The 26,938-nt window shown below is 41.2% G+C and overlaps 1 protein-coding gene across 4 annotated transcripts; it reads right to left on the bottom strand.

Moving 5' to 3' along the window:
* Nucleotides 1-1,752: 1,752 nt before the first annotated feature.
* Nucleotides 1,753-25,771, bottom strand: GINS1 (GINS complex subunit 1). Of its 4 annotated transcripts, none has more exons than XM_067707437.1 (7): nucleotides 25,579-25,771; nucleotides 20,870-20,934; nucleotides 17,224-17,322; nucleotides 16,521-16,611; nucleotides 14,015-14,131; nucleotides 9,267-9,341; nucleotides 1,753-6,172 (listed from the first exon to the last, which is right to left on the bottom strand). In XM_067707437.1, exons 1-7 carry the CDS (start codon nucleotides 25,651-25,653, stop codon nucleotides 6,104-6,106), a joined length of 591 nt encoding a protein of 196 aa, XP_067563538.1. In that variant the 5' UTR covers nucleotides 25,654-25,771; the 3' UTR covers nucleotides 1,753-6,103. The 4 variants fall into 4 exon arrangements, with proteins under 4 accessions (XP_067563538.1, XP_067563536.1, XP_067563537.1 ...); XM_067707435.1 differs by lacking the exon at nucleotides 25,579-25,771 and adding an exon at nucleotides 25,374-25,544; XM_067707436.1 differs by lacking the exon at nucleotides 25,579-25,771 and adding an exon at nucleotides 24,871-25,326.
* Between the last annotated feature and the right edge of the window lie 1,167 nt (nucleotides 25,772-26,938).

Below are 26,938 nucleotides of genomic sequence, written 5' to 3'. Positions count from 1 at the left end.
CTAGAACTATTCTAATCACCGACCTCAGCTTCCACCCTAAATAACTAGAAAAAGAAGAAATTAACCCCAAAGTAAACAGACAGAAGGAAATCATGAAGATCACTACAGAGGTCAAGGAATAGAACAGGGGTGGGCAAACTCCATGCTGTGGGTGAAGCCCAGCCCCAGGGCCTGCTTTGTGAATAGACTGCTTGGCACAGCAAACCATTCACTTGTGTACTGTGAGGACAAAGGTACTACAGCAGTTGAATATCCATATACCATCCCCACACCCCTGCCGTGACCTTGGAATCCACACCTTACACCATATACAAAAATTAACTCAAAATGGATCATAAAGTTAAGTGTAAAACCTAAAAGTTTCCTTCTAGATGAAGGAAAAAAATTTTTGTAACCTTGGGCTGGAAAAAAATTTCTTAGATATGACTCCAAAAGCATAAAAAAACACGAATAAATTTGATTTTATCAAAACCAAAAATGTCTACTTTTCAAAAGATTCTGTTAAGGGACTTCCCTGGTGGTCCAGTGGGTAAGACTCTGTGCTCCCAATGCAGGGGGCCTGGGTTTGATCCCTGGTCAGGGAATTAGATCCCGCATGCATGCCGCAACGAAAAAGTCCGCATGCTGCAACCAAAGATCCAGCATGCTTCAATTAAGACCTGGCGCAGCCAAACTAAATAAATAAATAATTTAAAATGAAAAAAAAAAAGGCGGGGCTTCCCGGGTGGCGCAGTGGTTGAGAGTCCACCTGCCGATGCAGGGGACACAGGTTCGTGCCCCGGTCCGGGAGGATCCCACATGCTGCGGAGTGGCTGGGCCTGTGAGCCATGGCTGCTGAGCTTGCGCGCCCGGAGCCTGTGCTCCGCAGCGGGAGAGGCCACAACAGTGAGAGGCCCACGTACCGCAAAAAAAAAAAGAATAGACAGATAAGCCACAAACTGGGAGAAAAATCTTTGCAAAGCATATATCTCATAAAGGACTTATATCCAGAATATATAAATAACTCCCAAAACTCAATAAGAAAACAACCTAGTTTTTTAACAGATGGACAAAGATTTAGACAAGCTCACCAACGAAAGATATACACATTCCAAATAATCACATGTAAAGATACTCAACATCATTAGTCATTAGGGAAATGCAAATTAAAATCTTAACAAGATAGTACTACACGCCTGTTAGAATGGGTAAAATTTAAAAGGCTAATCGTAGCAAGTGTTGGAGAGGATGTAGAAGAACTGGAATTCATACACTGCTGGTGTGAATGCAAAATGCACAACAACCCTGGAGGAGTTTGGAAGTTTCTTAAAAAGTTACAATTATACCTACAGTATGACCCAGCCATTTTACTCCTAGTTATTTCCCTCAGAGGAAAGGAAATACTTGTCCATAAAAGACTTGTACGCAAATGTTCCTGGCACCTTTTTTGTAACAGCCCCAAACTGGGAATAACACACTATTAGCAAAGGGGGTAGGGGGGAGTGACTCTCATTATTTCTGGTGGTAGGACAAACTTTAATTCCTACATATTGTGGCAAAAGCCATCAAAATTATAACTGTCCTACAGACAAAGCTGTATATGTATAGAATGATATATGTACAAGGTTACTCACATAGGTTTGTCTATAATAGCAAAAGTATGGAAACTGTTCAAGTGTCCATCAATAAAGCAATAGATTTTTTTCTCAAAGGTATTTAACAACCTCTATTAGTTTGCAGGGGTTGCCAAAACAAAATATTACAGACTGGGTGTCTTAAAAAAAAGAAATTTATTTTCTTACAGTTCTGGAGGAAATCCAAGGTTATTAGCAAGTTTGTTTTTCCTGAGGCCTCTGTCCTTGACTTGCAGATGGCTGCTTTCTTTGCTATTACATGTTGTACTATATGAAAACATTGTTTTTTCTAAAGTTACAAAATAGAATAAATTCAACTCATCCAAAACTACTATCAATTGTGAAAAGCAAAAGATCATCTGAAATCATCTGAAACCTACATCTTCCTCCTCTAAATCCTAAAAGATTAATGCATTATCATCACAGATACTTCTTTTAGTTACATAAGACAAAAAAGGGAAGACAGATACATATTAGGAATGACCATATGTAGAGAAAAGAAAACAATTCCTCAAAACATTTCGAAATATAGAATAAAATATTTAGAAAAACATGATTAACTGAAATTTACTTAAGAAAAAGTAGAAAACTTGACCATAAACTAAAGAAAATAAAAAATTAATCAAAGATCAACATCTCTCTCCAAAGAAGACTCATACTGAGATGGTTCTATAGGTATTAATGCTATTTTAAAAGGTACATTTCTATTAGAAATAGATAAAGTAATAAGCACCACTAAAAAGAGACACCAGAACACTGACACCCCATCTGACTGTGGGCCTCTCATTCTGCCTTCATGTGGTTCACGTGGCCTCTTCACTGAATCTGGGCGCCTATGACTGTATTAATTGACTGGATTTGGCAGAAATGGTACTAGTTCAGTACTAGGACTAGCCCTTCAGAAAACTAGCAGCGGGACTTCCCTCGTGGCACAGTGGTTAAGAATCTGCCTGCCAAAGCAGAGGACACAGGTTTGAGCCCTGGTCCGGGAAGATCCCACATGCCGTGGAGCAAATAAGCCTGTGTGCCACAACTACTGAGCCTGCGCTCTAGAGCCCGCAAGCCACAACTACTGAGCCCACGTGCCACAACTACTGAAGCCCACATGCCTAGAGCCCGTGCTCCACAACAAGAGAAGCCACCGCAATGAGAAGCCAGCACACCGCAACAAAGGGTAGCCTCTGCTCGCCGCAACTAGAGAAAGCCCGCACGCAGCAACGAAGATCCAACACAGCCAAAAAAATAAAATTTTTTTAAAAACAATGTAAAAAATTTAAAAAAAAAAAGAAAGAAAGAAAACTAGCAGCACCCACATCCACCCTCTTAACACTGCAGGTGTCCTAAGCTGCCAGGTGAGAAGCCCAGCCAGCTTGCTGGAGAGAACCACGGGAGAGGCCCACATGGAGACCAGAGGCCAAGCCATCCTGGCCAAGCCACCACCTGAATGCAACTGTATCAGGGACACAAAGCAAGATCTCCAGAACCTCCCAGCTGAGCCCACTCAACCCACAGAACTGGGAGAACTAATAAAATGGTGTCATTTAAAGCCACTGTGTTCAGATGGCTGTTTCATAGGAACAGATTATTGAAAACACTGACGAAGTATAGACACATATGTGAAGACACACACGTTTCCCTCTTCCCAAACACTATAAACCAGCATCACTCACAGTTGCAAAATTCCACAATAAAATAACACCAAATCAAATCCTGCAGTTCACTGGTTAACACATCACAGCCAAGAAGAATGTTAAAAATGGAATGCAAGATAGTTCAACAATAAAATTCTATATATATAATTCATAAACTTTAAGGAGTTAAGTGAGAAATCATATATGATCATCACTTAAGTTCCCCAAGTGTACTTGGAAAAATCATGTTTGTTAACTACCACTGTTTTGTTTTATTATGGTATTAAATTTATTTTGAGGTTTCAAGTTGCACTGGCCACAAGTTTTGGTAGTTTTCCTGGAGAAGTATGGGATAGAGAGATTAAGAAGACTGTGGCATTCCAGTCAAGTCAGGAAAAAGATAAGTTGTTAGCTATTACCAGCAGTAGTCAACATTTTCCTGACAGTTCTAGACAACAATATCAATGTGAAAAAGAAATGAGTTTATATAGGAATGTGGCCAAATCATCATAATTTACAGGTTTTTTATATGTATCAGCCAAAACCAATTAGAAAATATAATAGAAAAGAAGATTCCATTCATATTAGAAACAAAAACTAGAAAGTAATTGGGCAAGCACTAAAAAGAAATGGGATTGCACTTATATCTGTAACCAGTTAACGGTGGACACGCTGGATGGTGGTATTCATTTTTTACACTGTATTTTTTTTTTTACCTTTTTAACTGTGCATATATTACCGCTATAATAAGAAAAAAACCATATATTTAAAAATTCTAGCCACAATTCTAGAGCCAGTCAACATAAATCAATAAAACCTACAAAATTTTAACTTGTCAACAAGCATACATTCACTTCAAATAAGGAATATACTTATTATTTTATTCTGGGAATTAAACAGAAAAGTACAACATATATCAATAATTTACATACAGGAATGATGCTGGGTTGGCAACAGGGCAATGGCCTTCATTGCTGTCTGTCCTCACGGCTGATTCACACGGACTCTGGGATCACCTGAACATGGTTCCACACGCTTGGAAGAGCAAAATGCAAGGGAAGGAAGTGACCACTGATGGACAGTTAAAACTGTCATCCATCCCATTCACTAGGGAAATATTCCATACTGTTTATTGCCAGAGATTCAGATGAAAATCTGATGTGGCTACGAACCGATGGGAGGAATTATTTCTAAAAATGAGGGAATTCCCTGGCAGTACAGTGGTTTGGACTCTGTGCTTTCACTGCTGAGGGCATGGGTTCAGTCCCTGGTCGGGAAAGTAAGATCCCGCAAGCCGAGTGGCGCGGCCATAAAAATACATAAACAAAAACAAACAGTCTGTCAAGGGCTGCCTACTGACCTAAGTACGTGTGTTGTGAAAATATGCAGATCCACATCCTAGGTAGAGCCTCTCTATAGCTTGATTTCTTGAGTATAATTTTGGCCAGAAACATTCGCCTGTTTAAGAAATAAACTGCACAGAGAGTGTCAGGTACTGTGTTTATCTGGATTTTAAATTTGAATGCCTGAGATTACAGCCCAGCATCATTCCTATACGTAAATTATTGATATATGTTGTACTTTTCTGTTTAATTCCCAGAATAAAATAATAAGTATATTCCTTATTTGAAGTGAATGTATACTAGTTGAAAAGTTAAAATTTTGTAGGTTTTATTGATTTATGTTGACTGGCTCTAGTCACTGGTCGTGGAGGGGCTGGTGCGGAAAGGCCACTGACCACCAGGCAAGACCACTCTGTGCCTCTCCGATGTCTACCATTTTCAGTTTATCAGGCAACAGAAACTGCGCTCCACTTAGCTGACCAGCTCTTCATGTGACTTTCTGGTCACTGTGACTGTTGGGGGGAAACTGCACAAAGTTCCTTTCCTAGCCCCAATTTCAATTTCCCTTTCCAAAGGGGAGATCCTGGTGCTCACCCCACAAGCTCGCAGACACGCATGACCTAGATCAGCCACCACTGCTGGAAATGGGCAAAATCCATTGTGTCCTTCCTTTCTTCCTTAACAGCCAGGTGATAAGTTAACATGTTACTGAACATTAAATACGCTGAAAATTTTATAGGCCATCAGCTCCACCTGCCCATGTGATTTGGAAACAGGAATTGCAGAAATTCAGCTCCCTGGCTTGCACAATGCACACTTCCAGCAACACAAGATGCACAAGGACCTCCTATCTCCCTATACAGCCAGGTGAAACTTCCTCATTGTTTAAAAGAGATTAAAATGTAATATTGATAATTTACTTTCATTAAACAAAAACACACTATAGTATTTTGGGAACTGTATATAGTATTTTGGGAATTGTAGGAATGTTGTGATTACAGATACAACGTACCACACAAAGGGGAGAATCCTGTACAACAGAAAAATAAACCACTTCTACCTTGTAAGCACAGAATGAGAAGATGGCAGTGTATGAACTAGGAAGCACTCTCTTTAGGCACAGAATCTGCTAGAGTCTTGATCCTGGACTTCCCTCTAGAACTGTGGACAGCAGATTGGATATGTGGAGTCTCTGTATGGCAAGAATTCAAACTCTCTATTGAGAACTGATGCTTCAAAAGGCAAGCATACAACATAGATTCAGAAATATGTTTACCATAAAAGGTTATAGAATTATATTTGGAAATTAAATAAAAGAGAAACTAAGGTTCAAATGAAAGAAAAGAAAAAGAAAAACAAACCATACTCCTTGGCCAAGCATTCCTGGTTAAAGTAAGTCTAAATTTTAAAACCAAAAAGTGGTGGGCCTGGGGGAGGTGGAGAGGGAGATGGAGAAGTGTCCTTGGTTGAGTCCAGCCTCGAACGGGGGAAGCCCTGGCAGCCATCTGGCGAGAGGTCACGACAGCACGTGCTCCAGGATGCCCTGTCTAATCAGCTGCTCACACTTCCACCGAGGTAGAAAGTGCTGAGGGAAGAGGGGGAGGAAGAAAAAGGAATGAAAAGAATGTTAAATTACACGATGCATCATTAAAAAGCAGCAACGCATTATACATATATTTCAAACTCCACCAGCTAAGTAGTTAAAAGCTAAACTTAAGTATTTTTGCTATTTTAATCAACTGAAATGGATGTCACCTAGAGCTGTACTGAAATCTGAATTTTATAAACAAATTCACGTTTTGCTTAAGTTAAATTTAACTAAAGAGTTTTGAATTCTAGTAGGTATTTTCCTTAATGTTTGCATTTTAAAATTTATGCACAGGGGCTTCCCTGGTGGCACAGTGGTTGGGAGTCCGCCTGCTGATGCGGGGGGCGCGGGTTCGTGCCCCGGTCCGGGGGGATCCCATGTGCCGCGCAGCGGCTGGGCCCATGAGCCATGGCCACTGAGCCTGCACATCCGGAGCCTGTGCTCCGCAACGGGAGAGGCCACAACAGTGAGAGGCCTGCGTAACGCAAAAAAAAAAAAAGAAAAAAAAATTTATGCACAGAAAACCCAGGTAGGTGAGATTTGGGGCACTGGATCACCAGTGGTACAGCAACAGCTCATTAGGAAGGCAAACGGAAGGAGTGTCTTCTCCATTAAACCTTTTCTAGGATCTGAGTCTGAACAGTCATTCTTCTACTAACAATGCAACTCTTCTCCCATATTTTCCAAGGATTAAAAGTCATTGTAACCTATGACATGGTGCTGGTCACACGCTGTGTGGAGGATGCCAGTGCCTGGCTAAGGCTCATCCTCAACGTCTCCTGAGAGGACACTGCTCTCATTCTGAGGTGGAAAGGAGTCTCCTTGTCTGATTCCCTCTCAAAACACCAGGGCTTAAAACAAAAGTGAACATTTAGTAAACTCTGGAGCGGGGAGGTGCTGGAAGTGAGGCAGGAAGACTTTCCAAGCTCACAAGTGACCAAAGAAATCTCAAAGACGAGACAGAGATACTTGGGTAAAAACAAGAAACAGTACATTAGAAAGTGCAGTGTAGGTGACCCTAGAAAGTAACTGAAGGAGAGAGTATGCAAAGTATTCAAGGAAGTGGAAAGGCCTCAGGTGAGACCCATGACCAAAGAAACTCCTCCAAACCAGTCATGAAGACCCATGGGCCAAGGACTGTTGTCTAATTTAACCGAATTTTTAAAAAGCCTTAAGAATATAAAATGTAAAAAAAAATAAAAAGAGAGAGAAAAAACTATAGAGTTGCTCATTTAACAATTATTCCAATATCTACTAAAAAGAGGGAGTTCTGATTTCTGGACAACCAGCATGCTTGCCATAGACTCAATAATAAAGGAATGTACAGTAGGAAAATGTTTCCCTATTAATATTGTATATTACGTGGGTGATCTACACTATAGATTTTATAGAAAACTGGTTTCAGATGTGCTCAGACATCTTAGAAGCCCCTTAATATCAGTTAGAGTAGATTTTGCTTTTAAGTTTCCCCATTTTTATAGGGTGATACCGAGAGACAAAGTCTCATTAAGAGGAAGGCTTCTGAATGCGCCACACAGTAAACAGCAATCGTCTAACAGCAGCAGATGGAGGAGGGACTGGGTTTCGGCCGCCCTGGCCCCACCCAGGCCCTCCCTGCTGAGGAGTCTTAGTACACCTGGTGGGAAGACTGGCCACAAAGCTCGAGAAAGAAATTCAACCATGGGACACTGTTTGGGGTGAAGTGCATTTTCTCACATCTTGCTTTATGAGGCTAGCTTTGTTCTTGTGAACCCAGAGCTTCACCATCTATTTTCTATTCATTAGTATCCTTGGAAGGGAAACTTTTGCCTTAACAACCAAAGATTTTAGGGTACCCTGAAAATCTGTCTTTAATAATTTCAACTTTTGTTTCAGGAAACTATTTAAAACTCCAAGGGTACTAGTAAAATAAGAGACCAACTCACCCTCCCTTAGGGAAATGAGCTAAGAACCACATAACCAGAACGATTCTTTGGCTCAACAGAACAAACAGAAGTCAACAAAAGTGACTAGGGTCATTAAATACCGACTGTCTCATAACAAGATGGCAGGCAACAAAGGAAAGAGTGGTTTTTACTAGTTCACCTTTCCTCCTATGCTAATATGACTACAGAAAATAGAGATAGGATAAAATAAATTTAGCTACTGTGAATTCATCTAATGTGAACTTGAAGATTTCTAAGGAAACAATAAATTGAGATTCTTCGTAAGGAAAAATTTAGTGAGTTACAATTTCACAATTTCAGTCTTTCCCTATTAAATTCTATTATGTTTATATATTAAATACTTAGAAATTTTTTGATACATATCACTATTTGTTAGCTAAAGAACTAAGATTTACAAGGTGAAGAAGTATAGGCTGAAAACTAGTGCTTAGCACCTTTTTAATAAATAATAATTTGAAGAAAGGAGCTAAATGCAACAACATAGTAGCCCCTTAACTAGAGTAAGACCCACTGTGGCAACTTCCCAGGGAAATGCTTAGTATTAAATTCAAGCAATACCCTAGTAAATTATAGCTAACGCTTGAGCATGGGTTTGAACTGCATGACTCCACTCAAATATGCGTATATATATATATATATATATATATATATACACACACACACATACACATATATAAAACCTGTATTTTCATTTTACAGATCTTTAAATTGACTAAGTATGGGGAAAAGTTCGTGTTCAATTAGAGATCACAACAGGTGGGATCAAAAGAACTAGGGCTTGGGTCCTAATTCTATTCAAACTGTTTTAGCTTCCAGCCTTTGGGTGAGTCATTTATCAATCCCTTTGTTTTTGAGGCAGAGAGAAGTACTCAGATTTCCAACTGTGTGGGGAGAGGGGAGTCTGTAGGCACCCCTAATCCCTGTGCATTGTTCAAGGGTCAACTGTAATTAACCTTTTCTTACTATATGCAACGTTTGCTTCACGCCTTTACATTTAGAAAAAGGACAAAAGAGTATTTTATAATAAACATAATTCCTACGATACAAATGATCATCACAAGGTGATACTTACCTTGCTACTGATTCCAACATTTTCATCATTCAACACTCTTACAAAATTTAAAGTATCTTAAGACAATAAATACCTGGCTATTTTTTTTTAATAGGACTGAAGTACCATCATCAACTTCAAATTCTCCATAGTCTTCTAGACACCGCACCTGAAAAGAAAAACTGATGTTTTATCCAAATTACTTTTTAATATGTAGAAACCATAAAGCAGATGGGGATTTATATATACCCATATGAAAAGTATTAGGCTTTCTCTTTATTTCTTCTCTGTGTACTTAGGCCTAGTACTCCTTCCTGTGGTATTCTAGTGGTTCCAATGGTCCTGTTTTGACGGGGAGAAAGAAAAATGGCAAATCTCCGAAAATATGTGTATGTCAGCACTGACAGCAAGGAAACCTAAGGAGCTGCCAAAAAGAGACAATGTCACTGGATTGTTTTCCCTCTGCAAATTATGAAAAATCAAGCAGTTGAAAACACATCTACAGGGACTTCCAGGGTGGTCCAGTGATAAAGAATCCGCCTTACAATGCATGGGACGCAGGTTCAATCCCTGGTCAGGGAACTAAGATCCCACATGCCACAGAGCAACTAAGCCCATGTAACTAAGCCCACGCACCACAACTACTGAGCTTGCGCACCTCAACTAGAGCCCGCGAGCCGCAAACTACAGAGCCCACAGGCCCTGGATCCCTGCGCCACAACTACAGAGCCCACATACGCTAGAGCCCATGCACCACAACCAGAGAAGAGAAAACCCGCACGCCACAACTACAGAGAAGCTCGCACACCACAACGAAAGATCCCTCATGCCTCAACGAAGATCCCATGTGCCACAACTAAGACCTGACACAGACAAAAATAAAATTAAAAAGAAAACAAAAAAAACCCCCATATCTACAAAGAAAAGAGAACATTTTAGATCTACCACAACCTGCCTCTTACAGATTCCTCCCATAAAGTATCAATATCTGAGAACAGGACATAAGTCTATAAGATTTGTTTTACAGATTCTGCCAAGCTCCTTTGACTGATTGATTCAGACTCTTTCCCAGTATTACTTAGAGGCACACTAGGAAAGAAAAGATATAGACTCATGCTACATGAATCAGGAGAGGCTCTTAGTTGGAAGGTGGGAGGGGTAAGGAGCCTGATAACCACTTCTGCAATTGCAAAGAAGGAACATTCAAAGGTAGCCCCAGAAATCTCAGACCTGGCTCAGCTTCAAGTGCTGCCACAGGAAAGGCGGGAGGGCATTTTCATCTCCTATGAGAGTTCAGACCTCAGTTTATTCTCCAGAGTACTAGCACTGGTGTTAGCAAAGCCAACTCCAATGGCAAGTCTCTGATTCCTACTTTTCCTGGATAATTTCATGTCCTGTGATTCCTCTGCAATCCTACCATGACTCCCAAAAGTATTTTAAGTTGGTTTGAGAAATACAAGAAAAATCCCCCCCACCACCAGCATTTTGCTTCTTTAAATAGACTTTTATTGTGGAAAATCTCAAACACATTGAAAAGTAAAAAGGCTAATAAACTCAACGTCCCACCAACTGGCTTCAACTACTATCAACATGTGGCCAATCTTGTTCCCTCGCCCACTTCTGGGTTATTTTGAAGCAAATCCTAGACATCATTTCATTTAATCTATAATTATTTTAGTGCTTATTTCTATAAAATAAGATTGTTTAAAAAAATCCCAATACCATTATCACACCTTATTAATAAATTTTTAATATTATGAAATACGCAGTTAGAATCCAAATTTCCCCATTTTGTCGCATTAATTTTTTTTAAGTTGCCATGCTCAAACGAGAGTCAAACAAGAGCTACACATTACACATTTCTGATATGTCTCCAAGTCTCCTTTAATCTACAGGGTTCTCCTCCTTCCCCTTTCCCTTGGCAACTTACGTGTTAAAGAAACTGGGCAGTTTGGTAGTTTCCCAAAAATAGATTCTGTTGTGGACTCCTGTGGGGTCATTTAACATGTTCCCCCATCCCTGAATTTCCTATAAACTGGAAGTTAGGTGCAGGGGCTGGATCAGATCAGGTTTAGTTTTCTGGCAAATGGTGTTATGATGTTGTGAAGCACAAAATGTCTGGTGTCCCTTTTTGTTTTTTGGGTTTTTTGTGGTTTTTTTTTTTGGCTGTGTTGGGTCTTCATTGCTGCGCGCGGGCTTTCTCTAGTTGCAGCGAGCGGGGGCTACTCTTAGTTGCAGTGCATGGGCTTCTCATTGCGGTTGGCTTCTCCTGTTGCAGAGCACAGGCTCTAGGAGTGCGGGCTTCAGTAGTTGAAGCACATGGGCTCAGTAGTTGTGGCACACAGGCCCTAGAGCACACAGGCTTCAGTAGTTGCAGCATGTGGTCTCAGTAGTTGTGGCGTGTGGGCTCTAGAGTGCAGGCTCAGTAGCTGCGGTGCACAGGCTTAGCTGCACAGACTTAGTTGCTCTATAGCATGTGGGATCTTCCTGCATCAGGGATCAAACCTGTGTCGCCTGCACTGGCAGGCGGATTCTTAACCATTGCGCCACCAGGGAAATCCTGGTGTCCCTTTTTGGATGTTAAGATTGATCAATGGGCCTAGGTGCTATCCATACCCATCCACTACTAAGGTCTCTCTTAAGCTTTTCACCTAATGCTTTAGCAGCTACTTGCCTCCATGCATTAGGGCTACAAAATGGCATTAATGTAGTTCTTTTATTCCTTCTGCATTTATTAGCTGGAATTCTTCTATACAGAAGAGATTTCCCTCGTAAACAATTTGGCTACCCTGAGATAGAATTTGTGCAGTAACGGAAGATGGATGCTTGACTCCATTCTTTCATTTACCATTTTCCAAAATGAGTTGCATCCTTCATATTCTCCAAGGAGACCCAAAGAGGTTTCAGTTTTAAAACTGTTGTTGTTAGGTGTCATTTTCATGCTTCTAACGCAATTGATGTGATGCAATTCACTGCAGTTTATCATTTTGATGCTCAAACTGTCCTTTCTTTGGCTAATGGGAGCTCCTTCGAATCAGCTCCCAAGTCTTTTCAGCACTCCCCTTCTAGTCTCTGATACTTTCTTTCTTTCCATGCTCCGCTTGTACATCTTTAATCTATTTGAGCCCTGGAATCGGCCATTTTCCCCCCAGGAGTCCTGGTTTCCTTTCACAGGAAATGGCATGTAGACTCAAGAATGTGGATGCTCATGGCTACTGGGTTGGTCCTTGTTTCTAGGCCTTTTCAGTGGACAGAGCTAAGAAATGCTTCTTTAGAAGAGATGATTCAACATGAGTCCATGCTATTACTTTTTTGCTCTATTCTTCAATATATAAACTGTTTATTAAAGAATATTATATTATTCTTAGGAATATTATTACTAATAACATTATTACGAATAATATGATTACTAAAAACAGGTTAAGATTTCTCTGTAATTCTTTTCATCCTTCGTATGTACCTACTAGGGAAATACAATCAATCTATGTGTTTTAAAGTAATTTAAATAACCACTGTTTGACAAATCTACCAACATGAAAACACAGGTTCATTTGTTTCATTTTGTTTTCAAAATGTATAAGTTGGTTTTCCACTTTGATTTCATTTTGTTTTAACAATATGTAAAATATTTACATGGTTCCAAAGTTAAAATTTTAAAACAGGTACAGTCAGAAAATTTTAGCTGTTCCATCCTATTCCTGCCACCACCTACAGGTAAAATTTTTGGTTTGAGTTTGTTTCCTTTCTTTTTTGTGCTTTGCTTTATTGTGCTTCTCAGATATTGCCCTTTTTACAAATTGAAGGTTTGTGGCAACCCTGCATTGTCAGATGATGGTTAGCATTATAATGCTAATGCATATTCAATAGACTACACTATAGTGCAAACATAACCTTTATATGTACTGGGAAACCAAAACATTTCATGACTCATTTTATTGAATATGCACTTTATTGTGGGTCTTAAACCAAACCCATGATATCTCCAAGGTATGCCTGTATAAACTAATATATATTCATATACCCCTTTTCTTTTCTTTTCTTTTCTTTTTTTTGCGGTACGCGGGCCTCTCACTGTTGTGGCCTCTCCCGTTGCGGAGCACAGGCTCCGGATGTGCAGGCTCAGTGGCCATGGCTCACGGGCCTAGCCGCTCCGCGGCATGTGGGATCTTCCCGGACCGGGGCACGACCCCGCGTTCCCTGCATCGGCAGGCGGACTCTCAACCACTGTGCCACCAGGGAAGCCCTCTTTTTTTTTTTTTTACATCTTTCTGGAGTATAATTGCTTTACAATGGTGTGTTTGTTTCTGCTTTATAACAAAGTGAATCAGCTATACATATACATATATCCCCATATCTCCTCCCTCCTGCGTCTCCCTCCCACCCTCCCTATCCTACCCCTCTAGGTGGTCACAAAGAACCGAGCTGATCTCCCTGTGCTATGTGGCTGCTTCCCACTAGCTATCGATTTTACATTTGGTAGTGTATATATGTCCATGCCACTCTCTCACTTCGTCCCAGCTTACCCTTCCCCCTCCTGTGTCCTCAAGTCCATCCTCTACGTCTGCATCTTTATTCCTGTCCTGCCCCTAAGTTCTTCAGAACCTTTTTTTTAGATTCCATATATATGTGATAGCATACGGTATTTGATTTTCTCTTTCTGACTTACTTCACTCTGTATGACAGACTCTAGGTCCATCTACCTCTCTACGAGTAACTCAATCTCATTTCTTTTTATGGCTGAGTAATATTCCATTGTATATATATGTGCCACATCACCCCTTAAACAAAAGTCATCACAGTCTATGCATTAAAGAAAAATCCATTTTAAAAAGGTATACTTACTTCTATGTATAGGTTTTTTGGAGGTTTCATATCCTGTGTGATGTCCAAACCTTCATGTCCTCCCAACGACCTCATGTAGGTAGCAAGGGACTTTTTGTAATGATTGAACCATTCCATCTACAAACATAAAGATGGCCATTTGACAAAGCTGTAAGAAAACAAACTTGCAGAAATTATATACTAATCCTTTCAAAAACAGCACACATCCCCACATGGATCATTACTATGACCATTCATTCAAACCACAAATATTAGTGACTGCCTGTTATGAACCAGGCACTGGTCTAGGTACTTAGGATCATTTAACAAAGTGAACAAACATCTCTGTTCTCACAGAACTTACATCCCAGCATACTTAATCACAGACCTAAGGAACTTTCCACCAGAAACCAAACCATGAAAAATACACCATTTCAGAATTATGATCTCTTCAAACTTCAAACTCTGTATTGACAGGTTTTCTGAAAGCTATAAAATGCTGTTGAGAAAAACACCCAAATGTCCATCAACTGATGAATGGATAAGATGTGTACATCCCTACAATGGGATTATTCAGTCGTAAATCAGAGTGGAGCTCTTATATGTGTTACCACATGGATGAACCTTGAAAACATGCTGAGTGAAAAACACAAAAGGCCACATATTGTACAATTCCACTCATATGAAAAGTCCATACTAGGCCAATCCATGAAGAAAGCAGAGTAGTGGCCTCTAGGGCCTGGGAAGAGGGGACAGAATATGTTCTGGATAAGATGGTGGTGACGGATGCACAACTCTGTGAATATCCTAAATACACTGAATTGTACACTTTAAAAGGATAAACTTTAGGGGATGTAAATTATATCTCAGTAAATCTGGTTTTTTTTTTTAATTGTTGAGAGAAGTTAAAGAAAACCAAAATATGTGGAAGGATATACCACTTTCAAGGATTGGGTGATTCAGTATTGTAATAACATCAACTGATCCATAGATCCAATTCAATCTCAATCAAAACCCCAATTTTTTAAAAAATGGAACTTGATAAATTGAGTCTAAAATTTGCAAGGAAATGCAGAAGGCCAAAAGCAGTGAAGACATTGAAAAAGAAGAACAAGATGGGAACACTTACTCAAGACATTATAAAATTCCAATAATTTAAACAATATGAAATTGGTACAAGGACAAATAGACTAAGAAAGAAGAGAAAGTCCCCCATCCAAAATCCACAGATATATTGACATTCAATTTATGACAAGTGGCACTGTGCACAGAGCAAGGGGAAAAGAGGACCTTTTCAATAAATGATGCCATCTCAATATCCATATTCAAAATGCAACTAGGCTCTTACATTATTCACAAAAATCTATTCCAGTACTGTAAATCTCTTTGTGAAAGGTAAAACAAGATAACTTCTAAAAGACTATACACATAACCTGCATTAGTAAAGTGTGTGTGTGCGCATACATACACACACCTCTCCCTCAGGTTCAATAATCTGCCAGAATGACTGACAGAACCCAGGAAAGCACTACACTGACAATTACAGTTTTATTGCAGATACAAATCAGAACCAGCCAAAGGAAGAGACACCCAGGATGAGGTCTGGGAGTCCCAAATGTGAAGCTTCGAGTATCCTCTCCCTGAGGAATCAGGACACACCACCCTCCTGGCACACTGATATGTAACAACACACACAAAGTACTGTCAACCAGGGAAGCTCACACAGCTCTGGGGTATCATTACATAGGCTTGATCGATTGATCAAATCATGGTTGATTGAATCACAGGTGACTGAGCTCTACTTCCAGCTCCCCTCTCCTCTCTCCAAGTTGGACTAATATCAAGAGGATAAAAGCCCCAAACCTGAGGGGATGGTGGGAACCTCTGAATTTGTAGCCAGTTGGTCAGAAGGGAGGGTGGCCTTGGGAACCTCAAACTTTACGGCTGGTATCTGAAGTGAGAGCAGTCTTAACCTATGAAGTTTGGTCTAACTTTAGGTAGTGTCCGAAGTCACTGCAACACTGTAGGCAGTATGACCCTCACTTTGTAAATGAGGGAATTTAAGCACAGGGAGAGGTCGAGTCACTTGCCCAAGATCTGACAGTGGCAGAGCCAAGGTTTGTACACAGGTTTGCTTGGCTCCAATCCTGTGTCCTTAAATATTGTCCCTTAATGACTGGATAAATCAAGAATTCAAGTATTCACATTGATAAGCAAATTATGTATACCCACATATTTTATGGAAAATCTCCCAATAATAATGCCAGGTTTTTCATCCTACTGATGGATCACTAACAAGTAACATAATGGGACCCTTTATTTTGTTAAGTAATAGTAGTTTTCCATATAGCATTTAGAATTACTCCTATCATTCTCATCACAGTATATACTAGAGACCAAAAATTACTCAAAAACAAATGTTAAAACAAAAAAAGATTTTTGAAACACTATAAATACTATTTCAGAACACTGCCATAACCTCAGCTATTTTCCAAATTCACAAACTTGAACAACAATGCTGACTTACTTCTTCAGCAGACATGTGAAATCGTAAAGCACTTGGCAAGACACTGCCACATTCCCACCTGAGTGCTCTAATCCGAAGCAATCGGTCATACCTAGGACATTAATAAGGTATTAGATGGCATAACAGAGGGATATCAGAAGTTGTTTTCATCAAAAGAGACTCCAGACTCAACCACCAAAATTTAACATGTGGACTTTTATTTGGTTCCTGAGGCAAACAAACCATTGTAAGAGGACATCTTTGGGACAACAGGGAGAATAGGAATACAGTATGGATGGATGCTGTGAAGTCGGGTTCATTCCTCTAGGTATGAGAATCATAGTGGTCATGTAAGAAAAGGTCCATAAGGTCCTTATTTCTTAGAGATGCATACTAAGGTATTCAGCGGTAAAATGCCCGATGTTCTACAATGTTTTAGCATAGACAAATAAAACAAGATGAAGCAATTATGGCAAAATGTTAAGAATTGTTAAGCCTACCTGATGGCTCCATGGGGGTTTGTAATATTATTCCCTAATTTTATGAATACTGCAATATTTCATTATAAAAAATGTTTAAATAGAAAAAAGAGAAGAATTTAGAACGCTCATAAAAGAGAGACAAATCTAAGAATTCCTGTTATCCATATAAGATGGTTAATTAGGAAACCACATGGGAACCCTCCACTGCTCCCTGCCACCCCAGCAAACACAGAGAAGCTCACAGGTATGCTACAGTGCAGCGCTGATTTCTTAACAAAGAACAGTGTCGAAACTTGATGGTTGGTATCAAATCACTTCGTCCACCTGACTTCGCTTCATTCCTGGCAAAACATTTAAGGAGGAAAAGAATGTCTATTTCAGTATATGTCGAATTTTCCAAGCCAACTAACAAGTGACTCCATGCTTGTTTTTAACCATTTATGTTAGCAGTTAACCTACCCAAATAGTACCTGTCTCATCAGAGCTTTTGCTAACATGTTAAAAGATTAAAAAAGCCAAAAGCTAACTAATTTGCCTAGGATCACACTCCCAGTGTTTTGTTTAGCCATGTGGCACTTTGCATTTTGCACACTGATTAATCTCCATTGTCTCCAAAAGACAAATATTGTGTTTCCTCACTTTTTGGAATCCCTTTTTCATGGTGGGATAAGAGACAGATCGAATATCACGGTGCATAAGATTATGGCCTCACATCATGTTCTGATCCTATGGAGTCCTCTTTTTGTGGTACTTCCAAATCCTCATTCTAATAATGTGAGCTAAGAATTCTGGAGTCAGGTGGTCCTCCACTCATCCAACAAATATTTATTGATCTTCAACTATGTGCATGTTCTGTACTTTAGGGTCCTTCACACAGAAAGGGAGAAAATTTTGGTTTTACCCTATAAAATATATATCTCCTTGGTTATTAGAAGAGTATTGCACTTTAAAACCAGATGTTTGGGAATTCCCTGGTGCTCCAGTGGTTAGGACTCTGCACTTTCACTGCTGAGGGCACGGGTTCAATCCCTAGTCAGGGAACTAAGATCCCACAAGCCTTGTGGCACAGCCAATAAATAAATAAATAAAATAAAATAAAACCAAATGTACAATTGTTTAATGGGTATAGTGTTTCAGTTTTACAAGATGAAGAGTTCTGGAGATGATGGTGATGGCTATATGACATTATGAATGTACTGAATACACTGAACTGTACGCTTTAAAATGGTTAAGATGGGGGACTTCTCTGGTGGTCCAGTAATTGGGACTCCACACTTCCACTGCAGGGCAGGGGGCAGGGAACTAGGATCCCACATGCCCCCCAGTGTGGCCAAAAAGAAAAAGTTAAGATAGCAAATTTTATGTGATGTGTATTTTACCATAATAAAAAGAAAAAACTGGAAACAAAACAAAACAAAGCCAGGTATACAGAATTAATTAGAATCTACTCTGGAGTTTTAAAGGGAAACAAATACAAAATATACGTGCCTGCTCCAGGCCCTGAAAATAGAGGTAAAATATATGTCCCATTTTACCATGTCTTCCAGATTGTTCTATACACTTCTGCCACTCTACAAACGTTAGATACATTCTCAACATTTTTTTGTTGTTGTTTTTTGTTTTTGGCCACACCAAGAGGCTTGCAGGATCTGAGTTCCCCAACCGGGAATCGAACCCGTGCCCCCTGCAGTGGAAACGCAGAGTCCCAACCACTGGACCACCAGGGAATTCCCTATTCTCCACACTGTTTACAATGTGCTCTGGATTATAAAGAAATAGCACAAATAAAATACAGCCAACCTAACATCAGAGTACTTTATTAGGTACATAAGAACTTCCTTAAAAAACTCACATTTACACATGAGTAATTAAATAGGAACAGAGTTCTTCTGACAAATAATTTTCACCAGAAACTGGTAATAGTGACTGACCCCCGAGAACAAAACTAGGAGGATAGGGCACAGAATTTTGGATCATGAATTTCCAGATGGTATGAATACAGGAAAATCATCCTCTTACTGGACCAAGGCCTGTTAGGCCACCTCCTAAATATGTCTATAAACTGTTCACTTTCTCCCTAGTCTGGCGTACCTCTCCTGCCACCTGCATGACCAGCATGCCTCCCTATCCTCTCAGCCCCTCCATTTACTAACCACAGCAGCAGCCAGGGTGGTCTTTTAAAACACAAACATGCCTCCACCTGCCCCACATGCTTAAAAATCTCACCGGGTGTCACCCTTTGCCTGCTCACTAAGTTTCAGCCACACTGGCTTTCTTTAATGATCAGTTCCCTAAGCATCCCATCCTCTTTCATGACTCAGGGTCTTTGCATATGCTGTTTCCTCCACCTAGAATGCTCTCTGCCCCAATTACTGCCTCGCTAAAACCTGCTTCTCCTTCAGGCCCCAGCTGAAATGTCTCTTCCTTGGAGAGAACTTCCCTGATTCCTCAATCTACTAATATTTTCAATTCATTATTCTCTCTCCTAGTGCTGTTGTTTTCCTTCATAGCATGTATTCCAACTTGGTGTATCTGTATTTAATATCTGCCTTCTGCCTTACACTGTGAGGGTCATGGGGGCAAAAATCTTGATTATGTTGTTCACAATTGAAATACCAGAGCCATTTATCAGCTCATAATTGTTTAGTACATATCTGCTGAATGAACAAATGAACAGTTTGGGAACCTGAGTTCAGGACTTTACATTTCCCTTACATTTACTGCAGACCTGTTGCAGTTCAGTTCCTTGTTCCATCTGTATCTATCCTTAAATACAGTAACTGCAAAACGTGCCTACTGTTCTGTGTACTCCACAAATCTTAACAGCATAGTACTGATTTCTATGTCCAACTAACTGATGAAAACACTCCCTAACAAGGCCAAACATGAAACCTCATGTTGCAGACAGATTGAGATCTGAAGACCTCGCCTTTGATCCAGCAGTTAGTACTCTGTGTCTTACTCCACCAAATCACAGGACCCTGTGAAGTTGGTCATTCAGCCCAAATTCTCCACTGGGCCAACTACCATGCTTGGCTCTAAATAGTCTGTAACTCAAGAACCCTCTCACCTACCAAGCCTTCTGTAGCACTAGTTCTCAGTGAACTCCATTCAAGATACTGTAAGTCACTGCTGCTCCTGCTAAGTTTACAAACTGCCTGTTCTCCTTTTAACCCACTAAGTCTTCTTCTGATGAAAACAAGCAGTGGAAACAATACATTTCACTTAAGGTTGTTACTTACTCCTGTCTCATCTCTTTTAGGTCCACCCCGATTCATTTCAAGTCATATCAGTCAAACAACAAATATTTATTGAACATCTACCATATGCCAAGCACTGTTTGAATCCCCATGGACATAGCAGTGATTAACACAAATCCCTCTAGTTCTGTATAGTTAGGGTATGATCAGGCTCACAGAGAATTAGAAAAAGCAAATCATATCTAAAATCTAATGTTGGGACTTCCCTGGTGGCGCAGTGGTTAAGAATCCACCTGCCAATGCAGGGGACATGGGTTCAAGCCCTGGTCCAGGAAGATCCCACATGCCGCAGAGCAACTAAGCCTGTGCGCCACAACTACTGAGCCTGCACTCTAGAGCCCGCAAGCCACAACTATTGAAGCCTGCGCGCCTAGAGCCTGTGCTCTGCAACAAGATAAGCAACCTCAATGAGAAGCCCATGCACCACAACGAAGAGTAGCCCCCGCTCGCCGCAACTAGAGAAAGCCCGCGTACAGCAATGAAGACCCAACGCAGCCAAAAATAAATAAATTAATTAATTAATTTAAAAATAATGAAAAATTAAAAAAATTAAAACTAATGTTAAGATTATCTGATTTCAATATCATATTTCTTAAATTGTTTTAAAATATCAATCTTATCAACTTACACATCAGATTGGTTTTGTTCATATAAAGCTTTCATCTCCTCCAGAACTTGCCTGAGTCCATCCTCCTAGAACATATAAAATTACGCTCATTAATTCCCCCACCAAGTTTGTAGCAATATTTTATCTATGTTTATCTTTGTTTTATGTATGTTATCAAAAACCAATAGTACAGGACTTCCCTGGTGGCGCAGTGGTTAAGAATCCGCCTGCCAATGCAGGGGACACGGGTTCAAGCCCTGGTCCAGGAAGATCCCACATGCCGCAGAGCAACTAAGCCCATGCGCCACAACTACTGAGCCTGCACTCTAGAGCCCACGAGCCACAACTACTGAGCCCATGTGCCACAACTACTGAAGCCCTCGCGCCTAGAGCCTGTGCTCTGCAACAAGAGAAGCCACTGCAATGAGAAGTTCGTGCACCACAACAAAGGGTAGCCCCTGCTCGTCGCAACTAGAGAAAGCCCACGCACAGCAACGAAGACCTAACACAGCCAAAAAAAAAAAAAAAAAAAACACAATAGTCCTTCCACACCTACTAGGATGGCCATGATAACAAGTGTTGGAGAGGATGGGGAGAAATTGGAACCCTTGTACAATGCAGGTAGGAATGTAAAATGGTACAGCCCTGTAGAAAACAGTCTGATGAGTCCACAAAAAGTTAAACACAGAATTACCATATTAACCAGCAATTCCACTCCCAGGTATATACTCAAGAGAACTGAAAACCTATGTTCATACAGAAACTTGTACACAAATGTTCAGAGCAGCATTATTCATAACAGCCAAAAAGTGGAAACAACCCAAATGTCCAACTGATGAACAGATAAACCAAATACTGTATACCCATTCAATGTAATATTATTCAGCCAAAAAAAGAAATGAAGTACTGATACATGCAACAACATGGATGAACCTTGAAAACATTACGCTTAGTGAAATAAGCCAGACACAGAAGGACAAATATTGTATGATTCCACTTATCTGAAACAGGCAAATTCACAGAGACAAAGTAGATTAGAGGTCACCAGGAGCTGAGGGGAAAGAGGAGTGGGGAGTTACTGCTTAAAGGTTATAGAGTTTGTTTGGTGTTATGAAAAGTTTTGGAAATAAGAGTGATGGTTGCACAACAATGTGAATATAATTAATGCCACTGAAGTGTATACTTAAAAATGGCAAATTTTAAGTTATGTATATTTTACCATAATTTAAAAAAATAAAAAGAAATGAATTACTAACACAAAATACACAATTAACATACTGATTAAGGATAATCTTGAATATACTGTACTGAGAAAAGAAGTCAGACAGAAAGGAGTACACACTGTATGTTTCCAACTGGCCCCGTCCAGAAAAGTTTGCAACTCCGAGCATGTTGACTCCAGAAATACATTTAAAAAGACAAATATAATCTGTAGCACAGAAAGAAAATCCATGGTTGCCTAAGGCTGCAGATGGGAGGTAGCTAGTAGCTACAAAAGAGAAAAGGGAATCCTTGGGGTGACAGAAATCTTGATTGGGTTGCTGGTTATAAGGATTGTATACATTTGTCAAAATTCAAATGTCTATTAAAATGTGTATTTTGTTGTATATAAATTATACCTCGATAAAACTAATGACAAAAAAAATCAATAGCCCTACAGAAGCAATAATGCATGACAAAAGTACATAAATAATTTATTATTTATTGGAAAATGATCTTAAAAGGTTACTACCAAAAAAAATCCCACTGCTAGAATAGAAAATAGAAAGGTCAAAGGAATTTTTCTACTTGAGCAAATCATTAGAGAAATCATTAGGCAAATCATTAGAGACAAGCAAATCAAAACCACAATGAGGTATCACCTCACACCAGTCAGAATGGCCATCATCAAAAAACTACAATCAATGCTGGAGAGGGTGTGGAGAAAAGGGAACCCTCCTGCACTGTTGAGGGGAATGTAAATCGATTCAGCCACTATGGAGAACAGTATGGAGGTTCCTTAAAAAACTAAAAATAGAACTACCATATGACCCAGCAATCCGACTACTGGGCATATACACAGAGAAAACCATAATTCAAAAAGATGCATGCACCCCAATGTTCACTGCAGCACTATTTACAACAGCCAGGACATGGAAGCAACCTAAATGTCCATCAACTGATGAATGGATAAAGAAGATGTGGTACATAAATACAATGGAATATTACTCAGCCATGAAAAGGAACGAAATTGAGTCATTTGTAAGGATGTGGACAGACCTAGAGTCGGTCATACAGAGTGAAGTAAGTCAGAAAGAGAAAAACAAATACCATATTTTAACGCATATATATGGAATCTAGAAAAATGGTACTGATGAACCTAGTGGCAGGGCAGGAATAGAGATGCATACATAGAGAACAGACTTGTGGACACAGAGGGGGAAGGGGAAGGTGAGACGAATTGAGAGAGAAGCACTGACATATATACACTACGATGTATAAAATAGATAGCTAGTGGGAAGCTGCGGTATAGCAGAGGGAGATCAGCTCGGTGCTTTGTGATGACCTAGAGGGGTGGGATGGGGAGGGTGGGAGGGAGGCTCAAGAGGGAGGGGATATGGAGATATATGTAAACATATAGCTGATTCACTTTGTTGTACAGCAGAAACTAACACAACATTGTAAAGCAATTGCAATCCAATAAAGATATAAAACACACACGCACACAAAATTTTCCCTTGGAAGGATAAAAACATTAGAATTATAAAATTCATAAATGTCACACAATAAGTCTGTCAACAAGCAACCTCTACACCTGAAACATTGTAATCCAACTATACTTCAATTGAAAACTTTTTAAAAAGGAGAAAAAAACCACTAATGCTATAACAACAACCAAAAAAAACCCACCCAAAACAAAACAAAGATAAGTAACCCATCTACTTTTAGAGCCAAAATATATGCATTAGCAAAAGTGCTTTGGCACTACTGGTATAATTACAGAATTACACTTTACTTAACCCTGCTTGAATATAAGAAATGATTCTTGATGAAAAAATGAAAGCATGATTTCTACCTTTTCTTTCATCAGCTGGTTAAAAGAGATCATAGAAAAGTCTGATTTATTAGAATTCAGTTAAATATTCCATTTATTACAAATATTGTTTTAAGGAATAGTTGAAACTCTTGCACAATTAGTAGATCAGCAGGTATACAAAAGACAAGTGTGAAATAACTTTTTAAAGATACCTAAAATAATTTTCCTAAAAACTCACTTAAACGATTACCAGTTCTGCATGTAGAAAGTGCATAATCATTCCAATCGGCTGAACACAGCACCTAACCATGAGGGATTATGGAACGAACAAGGCAGAGTCCCTGCTCTAAACCAGCCATCATCTGCCTGGAAGGAATAATTCTTGAAAGTCTGTGTGGTCAAGAGTGTGTGGGGTCAATCAGATCAATTCTTGGTCTCAGCTCAGCTGTGCCAGTGGCCGGCCTCGAAGGCAGGCACGACTGCAAGAAAAGGTGCACCTCCGCCAACTAAGACCCAGAAAAGCGAGTGATTTCACAACTTCTAAGTCCGCCCCTGAGCCCCCCACCCCGAAGTGCGAAACCAACACTTATCCTAAAATGTGAGTGAAAAAGAGAGCTGGACTAAGGGTCTGAATAGCCAGCACCGTGGGCAGTCTCTGAGCCCTTGGGCTGGTTTCCTCCCATGTACCACGACCCGCAAAGGACCTAGTCTTCCGACCCCAGAGGGACCACATTTGACAGCCTCCACCCCTCTGCATTCCAGCGTCTCTACTGAACCTCCCACTGTGGTCTCCTAACTTTTTAGATGAAGTAACTGTCTGAAGTTGCAAGAACAACAGACTGGACTCTAGGAAACCTGTATTCAGATTGAGGCTCTGGCTCCAATATGCTGCAAGTTCAGGCAAGTTGCTTAACTGGATCCATAATTTCCGCGGCTCAGTTTCCCCATCCGTTAAATGACCTAAGTGTCAAACTAACTGCTCTTTAATGTTCAAAACAAAACTCACCTTCCCCAAACACTCTTCCTGCTGACCTCCGATGTTTATTCCGCTACCAGAGAAAGAAGCCTCCGGAGATGCCGACCCCTCTCCTCTCCCACTATCCATCCCATCTCCAGCCGTAGCTACAAGTCCTGCTGTCTCAGGACACGGCTTTCAGCACCCGCTGACCGGGCAGTTCGAACCATACACAGCTTTCGTGTGGTCTACTGTAACCACCCAGAGCCACTCTTTCTTCTCTTCGATCCATTCCCCAAAGTGCCGCCACAGTTATCTTCAAAACACGAAGAGCTACCCCATCGCTGCCCTGAAATGCCTTGTGAGTGAACAGCAAACCTCCCGGCCCCGGAGCCCCCGTGCGGCCCGCGCACCCAGCGCCGGTCGCCCTTCGCCGGCGGGGAGAGGGTGTCCGCACCGCCGGCTCCCCGGCGGGGCTGCGCTCACCGCATCCTCCCAGGCGCGGCCCTAACGCCCCGCTACCCCGGTCCACACCTCCCCAGTGCAACTCACACCTGCGCTCCAGCACCCGTCTCCGGGCCTCTCCGGCGCGTCACCGGGGCGAGGCGCCGACCGTCCAGACCGCGCGCGGGAAGCCGCAGAAACCAACCCGGCCACATCCACCGCGAAGAACCACGGGCACACCCGCCGTCCCGTCCCGGCTGCGCAGTCCCCAGAAAAGCCACCCCTGGGAGGCGCCCGCCCGCCCGCCGCCCTCACGTTGAAGGCCGGCAGCCTTCCCTCGGCCGCGCGGTGCAGCTCGCGGACCAGCTCCATGGCCCTCTCGCAGAACATGGTGGTCGCGCCGGCCCTTACAGACAACCGGCTCTCAGTCAAACGGCCGCCTAACCAGGCCCTACGGTTTCAGCTCCTACAGGTCCGCGACGCGCTGGGCCGACCCCGCCTCCGCCCCGCTTTGGCGCGCAAACGCGCAACCAATAGGAGCGCACTGCCGGCCTCCAGGCTACGGCGGCGGCCAGGGGACATTTGCCTCCGTTCTGCAGCCGCAGTGCCACAGGAAGCCCCATACCTGGGCGGTTACGAACCTTGGTGTGGCTTCAGCCCAGCCCTCCTGTCCAGGCCTTGGTCTGAGCTCAGGCTGAGCCGCAGGACAGCTCCCGCGCAGCACAGCTCGGGATGGACGTACGTCCCCTTTTCCGTTGGATTCATTCATTCTCGTTTAGGTTAACGGGGACGCGCACGATGCGGTCTAGAAGGCAGACCCGGCAAAGGTGTGCAGTGATGTTAGCACCCAGCGTTGCGTCTGTTCGGTTTTCCAGTGTGGGTTTGTTTGTGTGATGGTAAAGGGAAAACAACTTTTATTGGGTATCTCTTGTGTGCTAGGGACTGTGACATACTTCACCTAATTCTCACGATTATCCTTAAAGTGGTTATTAAGACTCTTGGTACTGATTAGAAAACAGAAGTTAGAGAACTTGCCCAAGATCACACAGTTCGTAAAGTGACAGACCCTGTATTTAAGCCTTCAACTCCACCGTACTACATTTGATATTAAATCAGTCATTTAAAAACGTGTACAATAACTCACAAGGTGGTGGTTGGGGATTGCCCTTGATTAACATGAATACACATAGCCATATTCCCGCCGAGATGATGACGGAAATTTTCATAACCATATAGAATCAAAGGTGGGAATTACTGCTATGGAAACAATTCGTTTTATTTGGCTTTTGTTTTGTTTTTTTTTTTTTTTGCCCCGCGATGTGACATGCGGGGTCTTAGTTCTCAAACCCATGCCCCCTGCAGTGGAACTGCGCAGAGTCCTAACCACTGGACCACCAGGGAATTCCCGTGGCTATTTTTTTTTTTTTTTAAAACAGTGTTACTTTGGACTTCTCTGGAAGTCCAGTGGTTAAGAATCCACGCTTCCACTGCAGGGGGCGCTGGTTCCATCTCTGGTCAGGAACTAAGATCCCACATGCCAAGCGGCCAATAAATAAATAAAATAAACAAACAACGTTACTTGGATCCATTCTATCTAACCCTAGAAACTTTGTTCCTCTTTTGCAAGTATAGATACAGTAGATGTGTGGTCTGAGAAATGAGCCTGGGAATGGTC

The sequence above is a fragment of the Pseudorca crassidens genome, chromosome 15 (genome assembly GCF_039906515.1).
Source record: "Pseudorca crassidens isolate mPseCra1 chromosome 15, mPseCra1.hap1, whole genome shotgun sequence".
NCBI classification, from domain to species: Eukaryota; Metazoa; Chordata; class Mammalia; order Artiodactyla; family Delphinidae; genus Pseudorca; species Pseudorca crassidens.
This window is presented reverse-complemented; position numbering and strand designations above follow the sequence as displayed.

What these genes read in the sequence shown, in the direction of transcription:
- GINS1 (XM_067707435.1), bottom strand. Translation starts at nt 25,478, where the DNA reads ATGTGGCCGGGTTGGTTTCTGCGGCTTCCCGCGCGCGGTCTGGACGGT. An exon ending in AGACGGGTGCTGGAGCGCAG is followed by an intron (nt 20,935 to 25,373) that starts GTGTGAGTTGCA and finishes TATATGTTCTAG; the next exon opens with GAGGATGGACTCAGGCAAGT. An exon ending in CGCTGCACTGTAGCATACCT is followed by an intron (nt 16,612 to 17,223) that starts GTGAGCTTCTCT and finishes TTAATGTCCTAG; the next exon opens with GTATGACCGATTGCTTCGGA.